Source organism: Bactrocera oleae, chromosome 2 (genome assembly GCF_042242935.1).
Source record: "Bactrocera oleae isolate idBacOlea1 chromosome 2, idBacOlea1, whole genome shotgun sequence".
NCBI classification, from domain to species: domain Eukaryota; kingdom Metazoa; phylum Arthropoda; class Insecta; order Diptera; family Tephritidae; genus Bactrocera; species Bactrocera oleae.
Window position 1 is genome coordinate 64,922,065 of NC_091536.1, and position 25,973 is coordinate 64,948,037.

Sequence of the window (25,973 nt, forward strand, 5' to 3'; positions counted from 1 at the left end):
ATTAACACGCTGTTAATAGAGAGTCGTTAAAGTGCACGTAGAATTACATATTTATATGAGTCAAATATTAAAACATAAAAATAATTATATGTTAGTAAATGCATATGTGACCATATATATATATTCATTTAAAAATAGCGCCTACAATGATAAATAGTAAGAACTCTAAAAAGAAGCAACACTTCCGAATCCAGTAAAAACATATGCTAATTAAGTGATTTAGTTGGAATATATATATATACCTGTATATATACACGAAGTTTCATACCTATGTTTTGCTATTTACATACTTGTATATAGGTTCTTATATACATATACTTGTAAACACTATATATATACATGTGGCTTCAAATCTATACCTGCTTTTGTAGCTTTGTGTTTTTACCTCTATAATAAATTACCACTCGAAGTAAAATACTTGACTTACTTAATATGAATAAAATTTAAGTGCCTTTCTATAATGCTATAACTGTATATTAAACAAATAGCTCAACTAAGTCAGCAGGTTTAGCATTTAGATATAAGAAAACGCTTCAAATATATATACGTATATATTTATATAACCACATAGTTTACCCATTTATTGCTTTCAGCGCTTGTTTTGCAATTAAATTTTATGCAAAATATAAAGTACCTACAGGATAAAGCTTAGAAAGGATTCATTTGCCGTTACAAGTATACTTCAGCGTTTACCTAGCTGGTTCCTCATATTTTTCTCCTCAGCAACTAGTATTTATTTCGTCCGCTTTTGCATAGTTTAAACGATTTAAGTAATTAGGCACACATTCAATTTCTCAAGACAGCGTGAACATGTGTGTGAGTGTGTGTAAGTGACGACGGCGGTGGCGGAAACTACCGCAACTAACTAACTACAAAGTACACACACACACAGGCAACGTGTTGTAATTTTACACGTTGAAAATCTGCATAAGTAACTAACAAAGTTACTAAGAAGAACTACTTTTTGTAAACACACTCATGCATATAAATACTCGTATGTTAAAACATAAATAAGCGCAAGTAAACCAGGGGCGCGGGTTGAGAAGTGCAATAAGCTTTGCAAAGGTACGAACAATTCAACGTAACTCAACATGATGACTGCATGTTATGGTTGCTTGGTAGCATGTTAGTTACAAAGTGGAGTACTCAGCTCTTGCAGCTTTAGAGTAGACAGGATGTGAGCAGGAAGAGCGAAAGGATGAAATTAAAACTTGCGCTAGACTAGGCTAAAGAACGGTTTACTGACAAAAGACACACACACACACTAGTAAGTGCTGTATTGCCGCTATAACTTATACAACGGTATATTCATATTTGTATGCATGCATGTGTTTGTGTGCGCAGTGATAGCGGCGAGAGTTATACATTGTCGGCAAAGCTAAAGACTTTAATGAATAAATACGGTTGGCTAAGTTTAACAGCATAACACGAGTGAGTGAATACGCGTGCATGCAGACAGACATACAAATACATATGTATCTGTATATATTAATATTTGTATATTAGGGTGGGCCAAAAGAAAACTTTAAATTTTTGTTTCTTTAGATACTGTGAAAATCTTGTCCGAAATGACAAAAAAACGTCTGGTAAAGCTTGAGTTTAAATATTGATATTAACAGCTGGCATATTGAGGCTTTTGGTTTCACATATAAAAAAAACAGGATTTTTTTTTTGTTTTTGGTATATTTAAAGATTTAAAAAAATTATTGTGTGGTGAGAATGGGCACTTATTCTTGAGGGGAATTTAAAGATCTACAAAGAGGGTCAGTTATGATTTTTTATTACGTCAACTTGTTCGGAAGTTATGCAGACCCAAGTCAAAACTTATATCGTAAAATATAATTTTTAAAAATTTATTCACAAAATAATATAACAATACTAGAATAATTGTTTCGTCATTTCGGACGATATTTTCACGGCATCTAAGAAAATGTTTTTAATTTTTGATATTTAGAATTTTTTTTCTTTTCCCGCCCTAGTAAATATATTAATATATTATACACAGGTGTTTGTATATAAATAAAATGCCTATTTATGTACATGCCTATCCGTTTGTACAACTTTTGTCAGCTTAGGTTACAATGTGGCAGAATTATATATCTACATTGAAACGTGTTGTTTTTGCTTTTGCACTCGTATGCGTATATGTAAATAAAATCTGCAAAATAAACACTTGTAAAATTCGCTGACACACTTTGGTTCACTCACATACTTACAAGTATGTAGATATAGTGATACATACCTAAATAGTGGCTACACCTGGTCGGCAGTGCTGATGATTTGCAAATTTGCATATTCATACACACATTCTAGGTATAGGCATGCCTAGATACAAGTATATACATACTCGCATACAAATGAGTGCGCAAAGGTCATACAGGCATTCAAAGAAAACTTGAACAGTGTTCTGTGGTGAGATTATATTTATTAGAAGGCTAATATTAAGTGAATAAATTTTGGAATTATTAACTTTACCGCTATTGTTTGTACATAAAACTAGAAGCTATAAAAATAAATACATTTTTAGAATTCCGATCGCAAAAGGTATACGTTTCTTACAGTTTTCTGCCGATTTAGTTACAAGATCCATAGTAATGTGATTGGAGAGCATATAAATATTATCTGAGAGCACAAATTTAGACGGTCGAGTCGAAAGTTTTATTTGATATCGATTCTTGTGGTCTCTCTACCATCAACATGGGTCAATTGCAATTTCGAGTACTAGTAGAAGCTTTATTTTCAATAAAAACATGAAACCCTCGAAAGATTTCAACACATATATCGTGTGCTTTGAAGTCGTTATGTAATCAGCTGGACTCTAAATTTTCTTAACTCCAACTCTGGTTGAGTCACAGTGTATGATGTCTTCTAATATTGTTGCACTTACCTTTAAAGTATAAAACTCCTGCAACATGTTGCTATAGAGCATATGTTCAAAGTTTTGTCCACCTAACGGTTATTTGTATCACCTAAAAATATTCGAGTTAGATATAGAGTTATATATATTTAAATAAATGATCAGAATGACGAGACTAGTTGAAATCCTGGTGACTCTCTGTCCGTACGTCTGTCTGTGCAAGCGGTAACTTGAGTAAAAGTTGAAATATCATAATGATGAGGACGAGTTCGTAGATAAGCATAATCGGACTACTGCCACGCCTATAAACGATGACCATGATAGAATCTAGATATCTTGGGACTTGCGCGACCGATTTCAACCAATTGATTGAAATACACCTGCATTACGGTGTGAGAGTAGGAGAAATCAGAGAAAAACCACGCTTACTTCCCATATAACAGAATTTTAAATCCCATCTGATTCTTTCCCTTTCCTGTATATAAGTCAAGTACTAATCATATTATCGGGATAAAACTTTGCACAGAAAGTTCACTCAAGGTATTTAATTTTACGTCCAAAATTGTCAAAATCGGCCTATAATATTTCAAGAACCTAGACACCAAATATGTAAACCCCAGTGCGTGTGACTGACTTTCTGCAAAAAATATAGGTTAATCTATGAGAAAGTCAATTTTTCTGACACCGATATTTTTTTGGTCTTTTCTAAATTAAAATTCAGTCATACTTTATTCAACAGAAAATTGCCTCTAAACGTAGGTTTTCGGTCCACAGTAAATAATCGAACTATGTATACCTTTCTCTAGTCTAATGTTTTTGTGTTTTTTTTTATAAAAACTAGTACACTACAATTCTATTTGAACAAACATGTTTCTTTATGACTTTATAAGTACACACACATACACAACTATTAAATGAATACGTAACACTATATATTCATAAAACAGTTCATTTGCATTCGCTTCCACATGTTCAACAAAGTCCACGCTGTTGCATCTCTCACAAAGGAAGCATAAAATTGCGTCGGGTTGAAATATAAAACGGAACGCTTAGAAAAAAAGCCACAGCAATAGAATTTATGATTAATTTATAACGTATCGCTGTAAGCAGCGGAAATGCGCGTTGCCGCCGGGTGGGTCTCGGCCCAGTGAGGGTGATTTAGACAGCAATGCCGAGAGTGGAAGTAAAATCGCGGCAAGTGTGCCGCAGAGTATACAATGTACGGGAAAGTAAACAAACACACACAGGCATAGAAATATTTAGTGCTGTATTTAATAGCTGTACCCCGCCACAGCTGAAAGCTGCACATGGGGTTTTTGTTGTTGGCATTGCAGCGTGTGTGTGGAATTGTAGTGGAGCGGCACTGCAGTAGAACTAAATTAACTCATTAGAAAGTACGCAATGCGACCGCGTCGTAAGAGCGCCACAAACCAAGCGGAAATAGCCGTCAGTCTAGTTGCAGGCCTTTGGGTTAGCTGGAGTTATGTGTGTATAATAATGGTTATACTCGTACTTCTTCGATAGCGAAATAATATTATAAGGCAATAAGAAGTCTTAACAGAAAATACAGATAAAAAACTAAATATATTCTTTCAATTCAGAAAACTATTTAAAAAATCACGAAAAAGTAATTTTTTCTAAAAAAAAAATAAGTTTAGATATTATTATTTATGCCTTAACCCTCCGCTAAAGCCACCGGGTCATACTGATCTGACATTTTTAGTTATTTTATTAGTTATAGAAACGCTAAAGTTAAAGATACTATATATAAGTTTCTGATCTGAATCTGAAAATCTGAAATAAATACCAGCGAGTCAAAAATAATCGTTTCTAGAACATTTTTAGATTTTTTAGAGACATTTTAACCGAACTAAGTGCTATCTGTTGTGCTCTTCTGTTACGTTATAGCTTTATACAATTGTACAATTATAAATTGAGGTTATGCGAGTTTCTTTCGTTTTTTATTTCAAACTCTTCAAATTTTTCTAATTAGTCATTGTTTCTTTACTAGAATTTGTTACAAATTAAATAATAATAATAATAAAACAAAAAAATTTTGGATTTGCTTGTGTGGTCATGTTTTTATGGGTGATGAAAGTCAGTTTTGTAAAATGCACTCAATTCTGCTCGCCACTGTAGGTGCACTAGTACTTAGAATCACCATCATACGCGGAGGTACTTATTATCATTTTTTCCAAAGGTTGGTTTTTATACACTCAAACACATAATAATATTAATAATAAAAATAAATTCATTCTCTTTTTCGTGGAATAAATTATGTAAATTGTGTAACTTTTTAGGTCTTTAGACTAGCCAACTTCTTAAGAACTATCTCTGTTGTTTTCTTAAGTTTTAATAAGGTCTGAACTTGAAAAATAATGTCATTTCCAATTCATTAAACTCTGTAAGGAAAAAACCAAACATGAGCTAATACCGAATTTTTCAATGCACATAAATATGCACTGAATCACTAGGAAGTCAATGAACAAACCCGGTTATCTAACCTTATCTGATATTGTATAAGTTACTGTAGATACTGCATGCAAAGTTTCTCTCTTGTGTAAACTCCTTCTTTCATCTGAACTTTAATTACCAAGATGTCATTCATTCATCCCTGAAGTCAGTCAGACACGTCTTCAATTCGTCGCAATTTTCTCCGTTCAACTTTCGCATTCGCTATTTGGCTTTAATTAGTAGCGTTGTTATCATTAATTCTTATACTACGGCGGCTGTGCCCGCGCAGCGCATCAGCGACAGCGACTGTGGTTAAGCAGATAGTGTAAAAGCCGATCCCAGCTTACGTCGGTGGTGAGCCGGAGCGCATTGAAAATGTAAAAGCAACGCGTTGCCGAAGTTGAAGCACCTCTGATGCCAAAGCCACAATCATGAATTTTTCATTGGCAAAAGCAGACAGCGGCGTTGACGTCGTTAAAAGGCGGCACGAACAGAACAATAAAGAGGAAATGCGTTGTGGAAAGAATATGAGGGGCACATAAGGCAGGTGAGGAAGCAGAGGAGGCGTAACGCGCAAGTAAGGAAGCATTCGCTACGGTACGCGAAGGCGCTGTTAAAGGGGAAGCGGTACATGTTGCTATTTGCCTTTTTAATTGTTGCCATTATACCATATATCCCGATGTTGTTGTTGTTTTTTTGCTACTTCTTTTATTGGCATTCGTTGTAATGGCGAATACGGTTGCGGCACGGGTAACGCACTCCTCAATTGCCACTTACGTTGGCAGCTTGCGCCGCGCTCAGCAAATAAAAATTGTAATGTGCGTTTGTTTAAGTATGTATGTAAATGCTGTATGTGTACAGCAGTGTGTGCGTGTATGTGTACGCGTACACGTGTGTTTCGATTGCGCAACAGAGCGCGCGGTGTGGTGCAGAGAAACAGGAAAATTGAAATTGTGGCTGCGGAAGCAATAAAAGCCGCAGTTACGAAATTTGCGCAGGTCGATTGATTTACAATAATGAGTCTCATTTGTGCCCGAACGACGCACAAAGGCTGGGCTGAGCGGTAGCGTGGTGCGCGACCACTGCACGGCCTGCTTTTACTCAATAACAGCGCCAGCAGCAGCAGCAAGAGAAACAATAAGCGCCCTATCGCTTCACCTTGCCAGCGCGCCAACATTCCCGGGGGTAGGCAATTCGGTGCAAATTTGTAACGAACGGCAATAAGCGCGCCCTAAATGTGTGGCATTTTTCATTACGCAACCAGAAAGCACAACGGCAACAATGACAACAGCAACCGCTTTCTGTCTGCCAGTTTGCTAATGAGCACGGTGAACTGCCGCAACGAGATTTGGTAATGTCTTTTCGGTGAATGCTGTTGTTGTTGTTCGCGGCTTAATGGTTGGAGGATGTGGATATTTAAAAATTCAGGTTAACTTAAAGTTAATGTTATTGCTGCCGTTCTGCGAAAAGTCGCTGGCGCGCGGAGAGCGCTTCATACTTCTACATCCTAGCTACGATTTTGTGTACGCAGATATTATATATATTGTATATATATGTATGTGTGTGCCTTTTTATGTAATTATCTTTTCAAGTGTTCGAAGCGGCCTACTTTGGCATGCGGCTGGGTGTTGATAGCACCGTGCCCATCATTAAGAGATGAAAGAGCTTATTATTTACGTTGATTGTTAAAGATAAAGATGGTATACTTTTCAGTTAAGGCAATTATCTTTGCAATGCCGGAATGTAATGTGATTAGAATAAAGATTTTTTGATAGAGATTTTTTTGCTTTCAATTAAATTAAAAAAGTTTTAAACTTAAATGTAAGGAGATTTGTAAGACATAACATAATTATAAGAAGAAGAAGTTGAATATGTTTACCCTATAATTTTAAAGAAGGAATATTTTGAATTTAATTTTCTGCATATAAGTGACCAGTAAAGTTTGAAGTTAAATTAGAAGAGAAACAATTTTGGCCTTTTGGATACTACCAAGAGTTCATACAGGACAGTGAGCTATGACTTCCACATTAATAAAAGAATTATGTGCTTTAAATAAAATAGAAATTACTTAACTGATGAAAGTTCGAAAAGTTTAGTGCCATTGAAATTGGTCCTAATGTTAGCTGATTAGGTTATGATAAGAGCACATTATTGAAGATATTAAAATTGTAATACCTAAATTTGTAAGTTTCAATGTAAGGCTAACTTCTAGCTAAAATCCCGATTGAAATCATATTCTAATTTATCACAAAATAATCCTAAGCATCAAACTCTTATAAAAACTTTTATAATATTTTACAGTAAGTTAAGGATTTTCCGGTATGAATAGCTTGATTTCTGATTAGATATTTCATAAAAACATACCTTCTATATTTTTAATACTATGGTGATTTATTTAACTTCATCGTTGCTTATACAAAAAGCTGATTAAATTTTAACAATTTATTAAATTATTCGAAAGTAAGATTATCCCATATTTTTACTGCCAGACTATAACATATAAAAATTCGAGAATTATATTTACTTAAGCTATTTATTTCAATTTACAGTTATTGAACGTCGTATTTCTCTTTACTTTACTTAGCAAGTTCTGACTTTTAATCTGTAGGATAGCTCTGTTTACGTAATAACCGGCTTAACGAATCTAAACGTATGTGCCTCGAAGGACTATTAAATTAGACTCTTTCCTCTAGGATAGTAAACTAGGCAGTAAGAATATGCAGAGCACAAATCAAGAAACTGTAAATTTTATTCACGTCCAAAAATTGACTACACTGGTTAAAATTGCAGAAATCAATAGGTCTCAAACTAGAAACGTAATTTTGCGAAAATTATTAAATATCCATAAATCATATTTCTAACACAAAAATTTGAGACTCCCATATCTTAGATATCAGGTGCAAATTGCATTGAGAAAACTTGCAAATCTTTCATTTCTTAAATTCAATAAAAAAAAATTCCATTAGTTATGCATTCGAGTCAAGCTAAAATAGTGGTCTTAGAAACGATTACTTACTACTATATAAAACTTAATTCTAAGCTCTTTGTTAGTACTCGAAATTCATGTTAACATAACATATGTTTTTTTTGTCAAATTAAAAAGCTCTATTCTTTAATTGTTTAGTTAAAATGCGAGCTCAAAAAATTCTATAAAGTTTCAATTATGTTGGAGCGGAACAATATAGGAAAGAGTGGTAGTTTTTAATTTTTCTGCAAATCCTAGCTCAAACGCAAGAGCGAAAACTTAAGGAATATGGCGCTTAATGTGCTTTAAAGCAAATTGAAAAAATAACCGAAATTAAATCGCACAAGAAAAAACGTTAAAACTTCGTGGCAAACTTAATTAAAAAATAATTTTTGGTTTTGATTTTTGCATCCTTACGACCTTGCAAAGTGAGCACCACCATATATTATTATTATATTTTATCTAAAACAAAGCAAATCAGATCAGACAAATGTATTTGTACCGTTTGAACACTATGCCTTAGCGCAGACTGTCAACAGATATTATAAGAAACTCATAAGACAGTGCGTATGAGTAACATATTGAAATTATATTATTGTAAAAAGAAATATCGCGTTCATTTAGCATATATAATACTATACAGTAAGCCTAACGAAAGTTTAATTGTGGATTTCTTTAAAGGTAAAACAACAACAATTAAATTTTTTGGGTGTCACAAAAATCTAGACAAACAAAATATAGCCTGTTCAGGGTATAAAAAATAATGGTCTAACGCAATACACAAATTTAATATGTTCGAACTTTAACCTTAGATTAAATTTACTATAATTCTGATGGTCGTATAAGCAAGCCATATTTTCTGGAAGACAAATATAAGTATATGCTTCCTAGATACTTCATATTAAAAATATATTAGCTTGTTTTTTTTATTAGTTTAAAAACAAAAATATAGTCACAAGGTTTTGCCATATTTGTTTACGAATTTTCGTCGAAACGCTCATCACAATTATTATTTATGCTTCAAAATTTTATTTTTTTTTCCATTTTGTGAATTTTTAAAATTCTTATCATTTAAAATAACGTGCAATTAACTTAAAATATTGCTCCGCATTTCCTATTTATTGTTGTGCAAAGCAAGTGAAAAGTCCTTCCTTCCTTCCTTGCCAACTTGATTGGTTACTGCAATGTTGCAAATAGTTTCACGTACAATACATACATATATATGTAGAAATACAATACCAGTGCCTGAATTTCTTTGGCAATTTGTATGTGTGTAGATAGATTGCAACAATATAAAGTTATAAATTCATTTAAATAAACACACACTAAGTAACAGTATGATGTATCTACAAACGTAACTAGGTTGGCTTGCAACAACATGCAGCAAGAAGAATATGCAACATATACAAATGTTTTTAAGTGTAAATATAGGTATGTATGCAAGTATGTACATATGTGCGCGGCATATTAATAAGCGATTGCTATCGCTAGCTGCATGAAGGTATGTTATATGTGCCTATATATATACATATATTCTTGCCACTTATAATTTTTGCTGCCACAACTCACACACACAATCAAATATTTAACTCTGCATAAGTATACCGTATGCAAAGATTGCGTGCATTTATTTGAGTGAATTCAGAATTTTTCTGCATAAAGCACTTCGCTACAGATTTCCACATGCATAAGTATGTCTGTATGAGTATGACTGTACGCATGCAACATGCGTGAAACTACAATTTATTGTTTCACTCATTTCTTCGTCTATTTCGCCATTCAATTACAAACTCCACTTGTTTTAGCAACTGTAAAGGAGACTCCACACATTTTATACTTCTTTATGCAAGGAGTTGCACTTTGAAATGTGTGTGTATGTATTCGTATGTGTAAAGTCCTAGCAACGTGCGTACATTTGCATGTAATTAGTACCTGTATGCACGCGTACAGCTATGCAAATGGGTACAACAAAGAAAGTTGTCGGTATGCAAAAATCGCAAGACTACATGCCACACCCTGTAGAAAAAAGTTTGACTAGCAACGGTTTAACGGTAGTCTGTTAATTTCAAAATAGAGCTAAAAAAATACATAACGTTTCCATTTTCTCTTTCTGAGAGTAAAGAAAAAGGATTAAACTTTTATATTCAAATTTTAATACAAAATTACGTCTAATCTTCGAAAACACAAACTTTTCTAACTTCTGTTCACTGTTGAAAACTTCTAGACTCTTCTAACCCCTTTAAGGAAAATGATCAAATCTTGACTTATGTTTATATGTATAAATACAAATCTATTGCTTATGCTCGATGATTCCGAATTCAGCTAAGTAACTTCAAAGTCCTAAAAAATAAACATAGTCTATTGGTTACATTCAGTTACCACCTCATCTTTATCTATCTGAAAGTTAAAACAACACATGTAGACATCTAATTATACTGATTAAATTTCTCGCTGTTTATCTCTAGTGCACCTATCTATATGCACTTACGCCACATGCATGTTCGATTCGTCACTTTCAAAAATTTACAATTTGAATATGTATATACATTTAAGCGGTAATTTCTTATATGGTACAATATATGTGGATATAATATATAACTATGCATATTAGTCTAAACTCACATCTTTCTAGGCAGACAAAAAAAAAAACAAAAAACCAAGTCGCTTCCCGAAATAATTAGCACTATTCACTTTGGGTTACTGCTGGCGCAATAAACAAACCTTCAAAGCATATATAAGTATATCTTTCTTCTATAAATTTCCTTTAAGCTGCTCGCTAACAGCCCCCTTTCTCTCTTCATACACGCTCATATAACCGTAAACTATGGCAGGCACAAGCAGACATTCAGACATTAAATTGTAACGGTAGTGGTGGTGGTAGCAAGTGGCACATTGGCGCAGTTTTGGATTTGTGCGCCTTTATTAACTTTGCCGCAGCACCGGCAACAGGAAGTGGGTACGACGCTCGTAGTTAAGCGAAAGCACATACCTACATATGAACACATACAAAATATAACATGGTACATTAAGTTGTTGTGTGTGCAGATTGCCATGCACGCATCAGTTCATACATACATACATAATTATAAGTGCTTGTGTTAGCATTTCCATTTTTATAGCAGACGCACGTGCACAAATTAACATTTCCGGTAATTTTGGATGTACCAAACCCCAAAAATATATTGGGCTGTCCAATAGAAATAATATGACTTCTAAGTGTCATGATCTGTATTGAGTAATGTTTACAATTTCATCAGGGAAATATATTCACAAAATAACTTTTACAAATGATTCCATTTTATTATCCAAACAATCGTTCTCCAATTCCATTTTATGGTCGTAATAATCGTCCACCTAGCTCGCTATTCGTGCGGTAAATAAGCAAAACTGTCTATTCTGGTGCGAAGAAAATCCACTAATTAGTTATGAAAAATTGACCGTTTGGTGTGCTTTTTGGTCTGATGGAATCATCGGTCTCTACTTCTTTCGAAATGAAGCTGGTGACATCGCTACTGTCAATGGAGAGCGATATAGATAGATGATAACTAACTTTTTCTGGTCGCAATTGGAAGAAGTTGATCTTGACAACATTTGGTTATAAAAACACGTGGTTAGGTGCCACACAGCGCGTGCAGCAACCGAATTATTGCGTGAAAAGTTTGGAGATTCGATAATTTCTAGAAATTGTGACATTGAATGGCCTCCAAGAAGTTGTGATTTAACACCATTAGACTACTCCTTGTGTGGTTATTTGTAGTCATTGGTCTTTAGCAATAAACCATACTACGTATGTAGGTATGCGTAGGTATCGGTTTATTATTCATGTAAGATTTTGTCAGCAATGTAGTAAATAAAAAAGTTGCTTTTATATATATATTCACAAGGAGCGTTGACATCAAAAGGAATACTAAGACCCATTCTTTGATTTCTGTCTTAGTTATTCTTTAAAAACTATGACTTTATATATAATATATTTTAAATGAAACACCTAAACGTATTATTAAATATAATGAATAGTAATATCGGTTTAAACGCTTAGTATAATACAAACTTATTTGCCCTTAATTACCACCTATTTAGACTCTAAGTAAATATTTTTTCTACAATACAGCCGTTTATTAAGTCACTCATTTTTTTGAACACGTCTTTTTCTCTCACAGAAGCTATTCCTTTATCAGAACTGCCGTCATCGTACCACAATAGCATATTGCTGTCATACAAACTGATCGATCGAAATCAAATTTTTGTGTGGAAATCTTTTTTATTTGACAAGATATAACGAACTTTTCGGTTTTGGTTTGGTTAAAACACCTATCATTGCGGCCATGTAAACTTTGCTTAGAGCTAGTAGTTTCATGTACCTCTTGCGTTCCACTCTCGGCCAGAAGACTCCTCACAAGTGACTGATCCAGTGCCCGAGTGCACGACAACAGGGGAACATCTACCCGTTCCAGCGAGATTTAGTTAAGGGTGCTCCTTTTAGCGAGCTCATCGGTTTTGCCGTTTCCAACCATTCCGCTATGGCCAGGCGCCTAGACCAGTTTTATATGGAAGTAGCTTGATGTCACAGCTAGTGCAGTAATGCACCCCTTTACTAGATTTGAGCTCACTGTCAGCGAGCTCAAGGCCTGAATAGCAGCTCAGCTGTAGGAGGGGATGCATACTTATGTATTTATATCTGCTGACAAATAAAATAAGTTCAAATTTATTTGGATTGATAGGCCGCTTCTTTCTGCCCAGATAGCTACCACATTGAGGTACCCTGATGTCAGCTCATAAACGGAAGCAAGAAGTTTTCCTTTAACCATGAGACCAACATCATCTGCATAGGCTATCACCCGACAGCCTCGTCCCTTGAGTTCTTTCAATAGGTTACCCAGAGTAAAGGAGACAGAACCTCACCTTGCGGGGCGCCTCTATTAACCTTTCGAAGTGCACGAGCACTGCCCCACTCTGCCACGACAGTTTTGTCGCAAAGAAGAGATTATATGTGATGCTTGGGGTTCAATTCGACCTCAAAACCTCTCCAAAGCACTAATGACCGCTTCCGGCCACACATTATTCAATGCTCTCACAATGTCGAGAAATGTCCCCACTGCATATTCCGTTTGCATTAGGGCCCCCTCCTGTCTTATATAGCGTCCAATCGTCGCTAGAGCCGCCAGTACATAGTCATAGCGAAATTCTTTATATACAGACTGCCTAAATATTCATTAAAATCACCGCTGTTCAGTTTATAATAACTTATCCGTTTTTAAGATACACAAAATTACCAACATAATAATAAATTAAGTATTTTCATGCTCAATATTTTAATTTGCAATATGCTGACATCTGCGCTGAGAAATATTGACCAAAAACTGACGTTCATATCTTGCTTAAGAAAATAACGAATATTTCTTATTTAAATTTAAATATGCGTTAAAAAGTGATTGCGCTTGCTCGCTGATAGAAAACTCGCATAAAGTTGTATTTTTATTATGCAAAGCTAAGAAGTGAGATTGAAAGCAGTTGAAATGGTCATGCAGAATCCTTTTTTTTCGGCAGAGTTGCTTATAACTTTTATGGAGCAGCAGCCAAATACCGGCGCTTTAGAAGAAAAACCTTCTTTTTGCCGCACTTAACCCGTTCACTTCGCCATACTTTTCTTCGACTCTTCTGCGACTTTATTATGTCTGCGCATTGTTGTTTTGTTTGTTTTCTATTTAGTGACCCTATTTCAAGTGCTGCGACAAATGCTTTAACATTCACATTTACGTTAACAATTTACGACAGAAACTGAGATGAAAAAGAAAAAGGTATAAACAACAATTCTCTGTCGGCTGTGTTGTGTGCAACTAAGAGGGCCAACAAAAATTATCGGTTACTATTTTAAAGCGATTTACATTGATTTAATAAAATTGCTTAACTTTCTTTGGAGCGTCAGTGAATGTAAGCATTTCATTTTTATACAAATACGCACACATACAAACATAAATTATTATACATTTAAAATAAGACAAGGCACGCCCACATGTTGGCGTACGTAGCAGTCAAGCGACTCGTGTCACTGTACGTTTCACAGCTGCTCGAGTTACTCGCATTCATTCGCATTCACTTCGGCAGCGTTGCTATTTACATTGTCTTCTCGACTTTTTCGCTTTTCTCAGCCATTTGTCGTTCCCAATTTACAGTTGAAGATTGTTTTATGCAAATTACTTAACATTTGTATAAAATGTATGCCGAAAGTTTTCATCCCTCCATTATGTCAATTGTTTGGGCTAGGGGGTGTAAATGGAAAGAATTTTCTGTGAACTTTTTTTGTGCTGCATAATTTTACATTTTTTTTTACCGTATTGTTACAAGTATACATCCTTATGTTTATATAGATATCTCAGATTTTGGTTCAAATGAAATCCATAACTTACGTAAAGTTTCGATGTTTTTTTTTTCTTACAGAACAATTTCATATTTTCGTCGGCGATTTGAGCTCCGAAATCGAAACTCAGCAATTACGTGAAGCTTTTACTCCATTCGGTGAAATTTCGTAAGTATAAATATCATATTTCTTGTATTTCGAATAATTTAAATATTTCATTATATTCAATATTAATATTAAACAGAATTTTTATTGATTATAGTGTTATGGTCTTGTATATCTTCATCCTGTCTGATATTAGTAGGGCGCAATTTTTATTCGAGAGCTGATGGTTTATTAAATTTTCTCAGATCAACGACAACGTTTTCATATGACTCTACTGATATTTGAGAACGCTATTCTTATGGTTCATTGTGAGGGTGTGGCTTTTATTGAGATTGTAGTATCTAAAAATCTTAATTAGTTTTTAAGAATGATACCCACTTCTAAGTCCTGATCTAGATAAAAGGTTCTATTACCGTCATGCGAACTTAATCTTACTTTTGTAATTAAAGGCATTCTTTCAATCAGTACGTTTTTTTTTCTAACTAAAATCTCTTTAAAATAAGACAATAGCTTCAGTGGTTATTTATTTTGCAAATTTTTTGAGTTTATTATAAAGGAGTTTGAGTTTCTAAAAAAATAAATATATATATTAACCGATTTTTCTAGATGAAAAATACAACTACAACAAAATTAGTTTTGATGATCTGAAAAAGTACATACAATTTTTCTTAGCTCTTGGAGAGATCTCAACTCTAAGCAAAATAATGTCTAGCCCTCATCAAAATAATTTATAATTTGAAATTCAAGTTTTTTTCTATCTATCCTCGAATTTATAATTATCAATGGTGAGATACATTTCCTGAGGCAAATCCGAGTCAATAAAAGGAGATTGCCTTTACTTCCTCCTTTGGAAGGTTGTTGCCTCTATTTTTGTGGTGTATTCTACTCGGCTTCCGACTATGTAACTATCTGTCAAAAAACCTTAAGAAAATTTAGAGTTTCGTAATCCTATTTTTATCTACCAAAGCTACATGTATAACCTCTTTCCCTAAGCTCAAGTCCTTAAATATTCACAAGCCAAAAAATTCGGATAATCCCAATAACTTAAATATTAAGTTAAACATATGGCATTTACCACTTCCAGTAAGAGGATTTGCAACCAACATATATATAAACATAAATAGTTATATACACGAGTAAATCTGACTACTGTTAGTGCCAACCCGGCAAACGCTTGACTTGTGTTTGTTTGTCGAATATTTAACGCGGATTTGCCTGTCAACAGCAGACAGGCAGCGAGCTGCTTCTTCAGCAGCAACACTACTACTGTGTAGATGACAAAAGCAAATACAGTGGTTAACATTGGCGACACCTTGCCTTGCCGAGAAGAATAGTTAGTAGTGTTGCTGACGGCTGGTACTGAGTAAGCACGACACGCCGCCACACACGAGCTTAGCACAAAAATCCATTTGACAAGCGGCAACTATAACGGTGTGCCTAAAAATTCGCAACTACTCACTATTAACTGTTCATACGTAGTTGCTGTTATGTGTTTGCCGAAAGAATGGAGACGGCTGGTTGACATTTGAAGCGATTTCGCAACAAGACTATGAATGTAAATGATATGTGTAGATTTTGGTCGGCGAAATGTGAATTGTGTGGGACAGTAAATAAGAGATTTAGTGAAAATAAACATATTTTCTATAAGCGAGCGTGAGCTGGATATAAGGAAATATGGAAGGCAAAGTAGTTGAAAGCGAGGAAAAATTACAATTTTGACGAACATACATTAGTTGTTATCAGTTTGTATGTAACTAAACTTTAAAAATTAATTTCGACTTGAGAAAACTAGTATTTTTTTTAAAGAAAGCAGTTTGAGCCTAGGTGTAGTTTCTTTGTTTATGGATAAAGTTCCACCAATAATAGTAATAGCTTTAACTAATCAGTGGTTTTCCAGCATATCGAAAATACTTCATCTCCGTAAAAAGTTTAAGAGAAACTATTGCTCTGCCTATCTCAAAAAGCAACAATGGGAAATTGTCTCAAAATGGATCCGCAATGCAAATAAATCAGGTCGAAAGAAGCATTGCAAAATTTATCAAAGCATATTATCACGGCTTTTCACTATTAAAATATATACAAGTATATAAATTATCAGCATAATGAGCTGAGTTGATTTAGCCATGTCCGTCTGTCTGTCCGTTCTTCGAAATTTTGCACCTGTTTTTTCCTTACTAAGAAGCTGCTCATTTCTTGGAACCCCAGATAACATACTTTTCCAACACATTAAGTCCGAAATTAATTACGATTTTCTAATACAAATTTTTTATGGTTTATGTTTAAAATATTGATGTTAGAGGATATTAATGTATTATATTGGATGATTCAAATATTCCAGATTGATATTAGGTAAAGTAAAAAGTTCGTTCGGTTTTTTATTGATTTTTCAAAAGATGATAACTTTGTGTGCATTTATCCGATTTAAGTCAAATATGTGCCGTTTTGTTCATAAACTTGTTACCAACGAGATGCCAACTTCATTATACCCCTCTCGGAGAGCCAATTTTCACAGGCCTCTCTTGAGGCTAACTTCTCAACATTAAGCGCGTTCGCCATGGACAGGAAAAGGTGGTAATCACTTGGTGCCAGGTCCGGACTATAAGGTGGGTGCATTACGACCTCCCATCCGAGCTCTCGGAGCTTCTGGCGCGTCACCAAAGACGTGTGTGACCTGGCGTTGTGACCCATTTTTCATCGCCAGTCACAATCCGCTTCAGAAACGGGTCGATTTTGTTGCGATTCTGCAGCGATTTGCAGATGGAAATTCGGTCCATCATATTTTTTTGCGTTAGTTCGTGTGGCACCCAAACATCGAGCTTCTTTTTGAATCCAAGGTTATGCAAATGGTTCTAAACGGTTTTCTGGCTTATCTTTAGTTTCTCAACAATTAAATAAGTGCTCACGTGACGGTCTGTTTCCACTATTTCCATGATTTTATCGCAATTTTCGTCGACAGGCCTCCCGACGCGTGGTGCATCTTTGACATCGAAATTACCGGAACGGAACCTAGCAAATAACTTTTGTGCTACACGTTCGTTTACAGTATCGGGCCCATAAACTAAATTAATGTTTTCAGCCGCTTTGGCTGCTTTTTCGCTTTGATCGAAGAAAAATTGTAAAATATAGCAAATTTTCTCTTTGTTGGTGTCCATCTTTGACGACCGCTCACAACGAACTGAGTAAATCAATCGAAAAACTGTCAAAGACAAACTTTTAGCGCGAGTAAACACGTTTTCAGCGCCGTATAGTATGACATGATGTGACACGTAAAACTAGTACTATGGAATATAACGCCATCTCTTAGATAAAAACCGAACGAACTTTTTACTTTACCTAATATAAGATAAATTATTTTTACCTACTTAACATATTCTTGTTTCGCTGTAGTTGATATAATTTAACAAATAACAAAATTTAATTGATAACCACATGTGACCCTTCAGAGAGCAACTAGTAATAATTCTAATACAATTAAATATATTATATGTGTATGTGCGCTCATATATAGGGAGTTCATCAAAAGTCAACTGTTACGTTTTTAACAAAAAAACTGGAACTTTGGACGGATGCAATAAAAAAGTTTCGAACAACTAACTAAATAAAAATTAGACTAAATAATTTTGTAAAATTGGACAAGCAACCATAAATAATACAAAATAGAAATTAAAAGTTAAATAAATTAGCGAAACTAAATATAAGCCACAAAGTTGGCAGCGAATATGATATGGAAATTGTGAAATGTGTGTTTGTTTAACTTCAATTCCCCTTGTTGCCCTAGCACCCCACTCTACATCTCTCCAGCGCTTAAATTATTTTAATGTACGCTGACTGCTTTATTTAACGAGTTTTTGCAGCGTACCTATATATAATAGGTACTACCTACATAGGTTGAGTTATACATATTTTTTGTATTTTTGTTGTCACATATGTCATCGTTTTCAACTTCGAGGCACTCATATATATTTAAATATTGTAGGCCACAAGGTAAGCGCGAAATGTACTCAACTCGCAGCTTTGGCGCTAGAGATAAGATGTCTATTATTCCCTTCTGCCTTGGCATAATTGTTCTGTTAAATTTATGGTTCTATGGAGGAAAGGCGTGAGACGCAGTTTGTAGCATCTTTACCTAGTTATTTTCATAAAAGGAACATGCCAATTGGCCAGCAAAGAAATGGAGAAATATTTTGTGGACAGCGGAATAAAAATGATTATATTTGGTGGCACTGGGTCTAGGTCCGTTGTCTGCGAAATACTGAATACAGTCCGAAATATATTGTGAAAACCGTCAAATATAGTGGTGCAAAAGTGATTCTATGAACAAGTTCCGCGTACAAGAGCGTTGGACCAATAAATTTAATAAAATAAACTATGGATCAAGACGTGTATGCATACACCGAGTGGAATTTGTCATGAAATTGGTTGTTATTAATAAAGTGTTACTGATCGTAGACCATCAAACAAAAGGGAATTATGGGGCACAGCTCACGAGAAATGGCAACAAATTGAGGGAAAATAACTTATATACTAATAATAATTTGCTTTTCTTTTGCACTCACTCCCTTTGTTTTGAACACGGAATTATTGAGGTTTTTATTAAAATCATTTTAATTTCTTGCAATAATAAAATTTTGAAATGCATAAAGAGATTGCATAAAATGAATAATTTGTGGATAAAAACTCAATAAATAAAATGTTAGTATTTTTTTATTTTATGTTGTGACCACTTTTATTATACTGAACATAGTTGGAAGGCACAACTAAATACTTTGGATTTGATTAGAGACCATTAAGCAGCACCGAATAGTTATTAAACTGTAGACTCCTGTGGAGTTAGTTTAACTTAACTTGTGAAGACCAATATATTGTGCTAAAAAATGTCTCACTTGATATCTTCAAATCGATAATATTGTAACTTCGTAAGAAAATTTAGAAATTAAAGTCATCTAAAGTTATCAAACCCACTAAGTCGACTCTACTATAGTCAAGGATAAGAAATACATATTACTTTAGTTTTGATGGAAGTCTAAAAAAGGGGTGAAAAATTCGAATATTAATATATTTTTATTTATAAGCCATAAAATCTATACTCCTTCAGTGAAAGGGGTCACAGTTTTACTTCATATACAATATACGAATTACCTTAAGTGTGTATACTTTTATGTAATACGAGTATATACCTACATACATATATATAAATAACAAAAAATGTATATGTAAATATTACAGTGATTTATTTAAGCATAACTTTCTCTTAAGCAATGCCAATGAGTTCATACATTAGTTTTATTTTAATTAAATTGCCACCCATTTCCAAACCCCAATGCCCTTCACACCCTGCATAGAAGTATTTATATTAAAACATCGTGACTATAAATGAATTATATGAACCTCAAGTTTACTAACCCGATAATACATACTAACATACATTTTAACTTCCATTTATTTTATTGCAGTGATTGCCGCGTCGTACGCGATCCACAAACATTGAAATCCAAGGGTTATGGATTTGTGTCATTTGTCAAAAAATCGGTGAGTCAGCTTTTGCATTTCATTACTGCTTGAAAGTTATTATTGACTTCAATTCATTAGATTTTAATTTAACCCGAAAACTTTTGACAACTTTTTCATCTTAATTAAAAAGTATGCCACACTAATTTCCCCGCCGCATAACCGATATCCGCTACACTACGAACCTACGTACCTACAATCCTACAAACATACATTCTGGCATTTCTAATAATACCATTTTTTGCATATTTCTCTCATTATCCTGACTGTGCTGCTCAACAGGAAGCTGAAAGCGCCATCACTGCTATGAATGGACAATGGCTGGGCTCGCGTTCGATTCGAACGAATTGGGCTACACGAAAACCGCCGGCGAGTAAAGGTGAGTGTGCATGCTAGTATGAGTTGTGGAAATATATGAAATTTTTTTATTGTTTGGTCAGCATTATTCATAAATAATGACGGGCTTAATTTGGACATGAACTCCATGGTTTTTTGTTGTCTCGTTATAAGCTTTTGTTTGTAAAACTAGCTAACCCAAAGCGGCATTTTAGTCAATTGACTTTAATTTTTTTCTTTTTTTTAAGATACATATTCTAGTATTTTAACTTTCATATAAGTTAAAGCAAACTCTCCGATTTCGAGTAATTATGGTCGTTATATTGATATGATCTTGCGTTAACGGAAAATTATTTAAATTACATGTTTATGTTGGCCATTTTCTTCATAGTGAGACAGAATTACTCTCAGAGAAGATATCAGATCTCACCGCAGATTATTTCTTCCTCGCTAAGCTTCTATGTAGTATAATCGCTGTTAAAGTGACAATGAAAGTAATTAATTTGTTTTTATTCTCATAAACAAAATCAGCTTTAAAATGCTTTAAAACAGTTTAAAATTTCACAGATTTTAATTTGCATATGCTGGAAGACAGAGCTTATATTTAAGATGGCGCGTCTTAGAGATGGTCTCTATGCTACGTTACATATATTATATTTACTTAAGATCTTTACTAAAATCTTTTAAAGGCTAAAGAAAATAAAATTATAAAACAAAGGCTCTGGTCTACAATATGCTCAAAGACTGAGATTTGATATCCTACTTCTTTTTGTTAGTTTTTATTCTGGTCCAGCAACACGTGACCTTGTCTTCCTAAAATGTTATCTGTCGTAACAAACTTATGAATAAGATATAGACTATGAAATTTTGTGTCTGAAAATATTAAATGAAGTATTTTTGGTGAGCCTGGTTGTGAAAAATATTCCTTATGTGACCATCGGTACTTATCTCTCTTGTTTTCTACTGTAAGGCAACTGATTCATAAATTCGTCATGCCGTGAACTTGTGAAGCATCTTTCTCCCGCTCTCTCTCTCTTCTTTTCTACTAGTATAAAGGGTCAATTGTCACTAAAACTGGAATCTGGTTCAGCTTAAGTCGCACACGTGCTTCCATTTATTTATATATTCACCCAAAAATACCTATAAATTATTTATGTAGCCACATACACTCATATGTTTACTCACGTAACTACGTGTCTTAAGTGCGTAGACACATTTATGTATATTATAAATGTCACTGAGAGCAAAGGACAACGAAAAGACAAAAAAGGCAGAAAAATTGGTAAATATGTTAAAACATGCAAATATGCTTATTAGCTTTGATTAACAACATAATTTTGATTCACTCATTTCCACGCTCGCGCGTCCGCTACAGTTCCCAGTTTGTTCGCCGCTTCACGACGAAATCATTTGCATATTCATTGCCCTGATTTGCTGATATCCACGCAGTTCGCCTACTCTTTGCCACGACCGTCTGTCAGAACTGCCGCTCATTTCTTCTAAATTGCGCTCATATTTATTGCGTGTGTTCTGTGCTTAACTGCTCATTATGCTTCAACCTAGTTTTTTATTTGTGAAACTTCATATTTGGCTTTTTCATATGTAAATAATTCTTAAGAAATTGTTATTTCAACGCGTCGCAAGGCGATTATTATCAATTTGTCAATGGTTTGCGTGTCGCTGCTTCTCAACGGAAGTTTCTTTTACAACTACTTGTGCATTTTTTGTCTCCCTGTATTTGTTTTAGTTGGTACTAGGAGGTGTTTTGACGCTGTCGTATAATACAATAAAAGAATATACATACGTACAAAATTTATTTAGAAACGTATTAATTTGATAATATTGCTAAAAGGCAGTTTAAGATAATATATTGTACTTATCATCGCTCGACACTTGCATATTTTCAATCCATGTAATAAGGCTCTCTTCTGTGCTTTATCAATTTAAAAGTAGCTATATACGCCATGCGAATTGCGTTAATTTGGTGTAACTAATTTATTAATTTGAAACTCAGAATTATATATTTAATTAAATAGTTTAACAGTAATACGTTTCTAAAAAAGCAGCACCAGTTTGGAAATCACAAAATCCGTTCATGATGAATACCCTGTTAGTAGTGAACTTGCAAATTTTTAACTTCCCGCTAAGAAAATGGAAAATTTTCTAAAAATCGGGAAGATATTGGTTTCACCCCATTTTGCAAAAATCGAGTTCTCAACAGATCTCGACGTTCTGAGGGTCGAGGAAGCTTCCCCGAACATTTCTACGATGATGTCCGTATGTCTGTATGTATGTGTGGATGTATGTGTGTGTGTGTGGATGTATGTGACCCTCTTATAACTATTAAACTGCTCAACCGATTTGAATAAACTAAACGGCATTCCAAAGGGTTTCATTGCACTTGAATTTCGTGAAGTTTGGACCCAATCGGACCAGTAGATTTCGAGAAATCTCAAAAATAAAAATTTTGAAAAATCGTTTTTTTCGAATTTTTTCCAAACGACTTGACCGATCGACACCAAAAACTAATCAGTTCTAAATCTTGAAGAAACACATCGTTTGCCGCAAACCGGGTCGAAATCGGTTGATTTACTTGCTAGATATCGAAAACGAAAAATTTCGAAGAGCTCAAAAGCAGTGAAAAAATGCGAAATTTGAACGTTAGCGTATGAAATTAGAGGGAAGTTGCAGGGATGGCCCTTGAGGCCAACCGTTTTCCACTTTTTTTTCTGTGGTTTACCAACTTAATTAAGTTATCAACGATTGTTGTTGGTTGCATATAGTAAGCGCGATTACAGAATTTCATAGCTTTATAAATAACAGGTGGGCTGACAATTTTCATAGAGTTTTAGAGATACTTTTCATCCAAATCCATTCTTTTATTAACTAATATAAATTAGTTAAATTATTAACTAATATAAATTAGTTAAATTATTAACTAGTATAAAAAATAATTATTTGAAAATTTGAAGAATTCATTTATATATATGTAGCTTAGGAATACACAGTAAAATTTTTGAGGAAAAATATTTAATATTTTTCGATGATGGCGCTAATAAACAAAAGTCTTCCACTGTTGCAGTAAATTCAGTCTCTCGGCTAATGAAACCTAACAAAAAAATTGTCAGTAACAGATATTTTCTGTCCAAAAAAGGAAAGTAAAATTTTACCCTAAATCTTTGTCATTTCTGGTTTCCCAAAATTCGGTTTCCAATATTATCTAATAGGTATATTCATGGACATACGGAGCATGCAGAAAATCTTTGATAGTTAATAACACTTTGATGAGATAGTTTTTCTTCGATTAATCATTCAAGCAAATCCAAAAATGAGCTTTTGAGAAAAGCGCGTTTTAAGATAAGCTGATGGAACTTATTCAACTGTGCGACTACACTTTAGAGGCCAGTAACTCAAAATCTACTTGAGATGTCGAATTTAACTTTTAGTGTGTTATTTTTATTGTTAAGACTTATGAAAAATGGAAAATAATAGATTTTTTTATATTTTTTACTAAGTAGCTGTGCCCCTTTATTAAGTTGCTATCGATAACGCTCACTTTCCAACTTTTTGATATAATTTTTGGTGACAAGGTTTTCGCAGATTCGACGATTATCTCTTCACCATTGGTAAAGTTTTGTCCAACAATCAATCTCCGGGAACAGCAAAACATTCCAAAAGCCACATTCAGACGATATAGTGGATAATGGAGCAATTCGAAACAATTTTTCAACCGCGTTCATTGATTTATAGCATAGTGCATTGCCTCGATTAGCAGTCCTCGCGGCACTGTTTTTGTAAGGAACTTTAGTCCGATTGCGACGATCAGCAATACCAACCGTCTTACCGTACCAGGAAACATGTGTACCAAGTTTAGTTTTTACTTAAGTAACAGCTTGCACAGACGGACGAAAAGACAGTCACCCGGATGTCAACTCGTCTCTTCAACCTGATCATTTATATATGTATATATAACGCTATATTTAACTCGATTAGTTTTAGGTGATACAAGCAACCGTTACCGGATTGCCTCTTAGCTGTCCACAGATTTCTATATGAACTTTAGTAAGCCACTACGTGCTTGCATCACTCAAAATATTATTAAATTTTAATGCGTGTAATTTCATGATCCAATTGTCAATTGTGCAGTTTTCGCAGGTGTGTTTTAAAGGTAAGGCCAGACTATAAGACACACGGATTTAATACAAATCTCGCCTTCTTGTTGGTATGTTACAACCTGTTCGAAAAGCTTGTACTTTATAATGACAACTTATTCTTTACTTTCTTATTAGTTACGCATGAAGTTGAAATTATAAGTTTAAATTGGAAAAAATTATTAATTTCAAGAGTATGGAATAATATTCCACTAAAAACATAGAACACATTGGCATATATTGTTTCATATATAAAACTCTTTGCAAAAAGAAATATTTCAGTACAAAGACAAACAAATTGAAAGTTTTTACAACAAAACTTAGATATGCTAATCTATTTAAACATTTTCGAACTATACATAAATGCAAACGACTTGTAAATCATATTTAAAAACATAAAATATCGAGAGATATCGGTTTAAATTGTTTATCGAAGTATTCTTTCTTCTACTTTTTCTTGAGCAATTTTGAACAAGGACTCTTCCACTTAGGTATCTGCCTATAATTAATGGAGTTTTTCTACTAGCCGATCTGAAACTAAGGGTGCTGGATTCACTTATTGAACCAAATATGTTTTTGTAATGACATCCATTCCAAATGCAAGTTGATATTCACACCGTATAAACGGTCAAGTCACAGATGAGCATATTACTTTAATAGTAGCGCAAAAATAAATATGGTTATTTAAATGCATTGAAAAACCAATCGAAACAAACAGACACAAAAAAAAACTCTGCCACTTTATAATTTAAATAAAAATGCAAACACAGCTGCCATAATAAAAAAATCGAACCGCATACCTTTTACAGCGTTCGTTTGCCTGCTAAACATTTAAATTTTATAAGCCTTTACTTATTTTATTGGCCATTTGTACATTATGCAATAGCTAATATTGACTGACGTTTAAGTGTAGACAAATGTGCAAGTTTGACTTGATAGTTTTCGTTGTCCCTGTCATGTTTTTATGTTATTATACTCTCGCAACCTGTTGCTACAGAGTATAATAGTTTTGTTCACCTAACGGTTGTTTGTATCACCTAAAATTAATCGAGTTAGATATAGGGTTATATATATATAAATGATCAGGATGAAGAGACGAGTTGAAATCCGGGTGACTGTCTGTCCGTCCGTCCGTCTGTCCGTCTGTCCGTCTGTCCGTCCGTCTGTCCGTCTGTCCGTCCGTCCGTGCAAGCTCTAACTTGAGATATCTTTATGAAACTTGGTAGACATGTTTCATGG

General features: G+C 34.1%; 1 protein-coding gene and 1 long non-coding RNA gene across 6 annotated transcripts in view; one reads left to right on the plus strand and one right to left on the minus strand.

Moving 5' to 3' along the window:
• trv (trivet) overlaps nt 1-25,973 on the plus strand; it is a 106,594-nt gene that overhangs the window by 59,266 nt on the left and 21,355 nt on the right. For all 5 annotated transcript variants that reach the window (XM_036368736.2, XM_070105501.1, XM_014234182.3 and 2 more), the window contains exons 3-5: nt 14,715-14,802; nt 20,193-20,268; nt 20,530-20,626. In XM_036368736.2, coding sequence (XP_036224629.2) covers nt 14,715-14,802; nt 20,193-20,268; nt 20,530-20,626 — 261 coding nt within the window. The remainder of the gene's footprint in view (nt 1-14,714; nt 14,803-20,192; nt 20,269-20,529; nt 20,627-25,973) is intronic.
• Nucleotides 17,079-17,981, minus strand: LOC138855709 (uncharacterized). The gene is made up of 2 exons (XR_011394783.1): nt 17,643-17,981; nt 17,079-17,588 (listed from the first exon to the last, which is right to left on the minus strand). It is a non-coding gene; the product is annotated as an uncharacterized lncRNA (long non-coding RNA).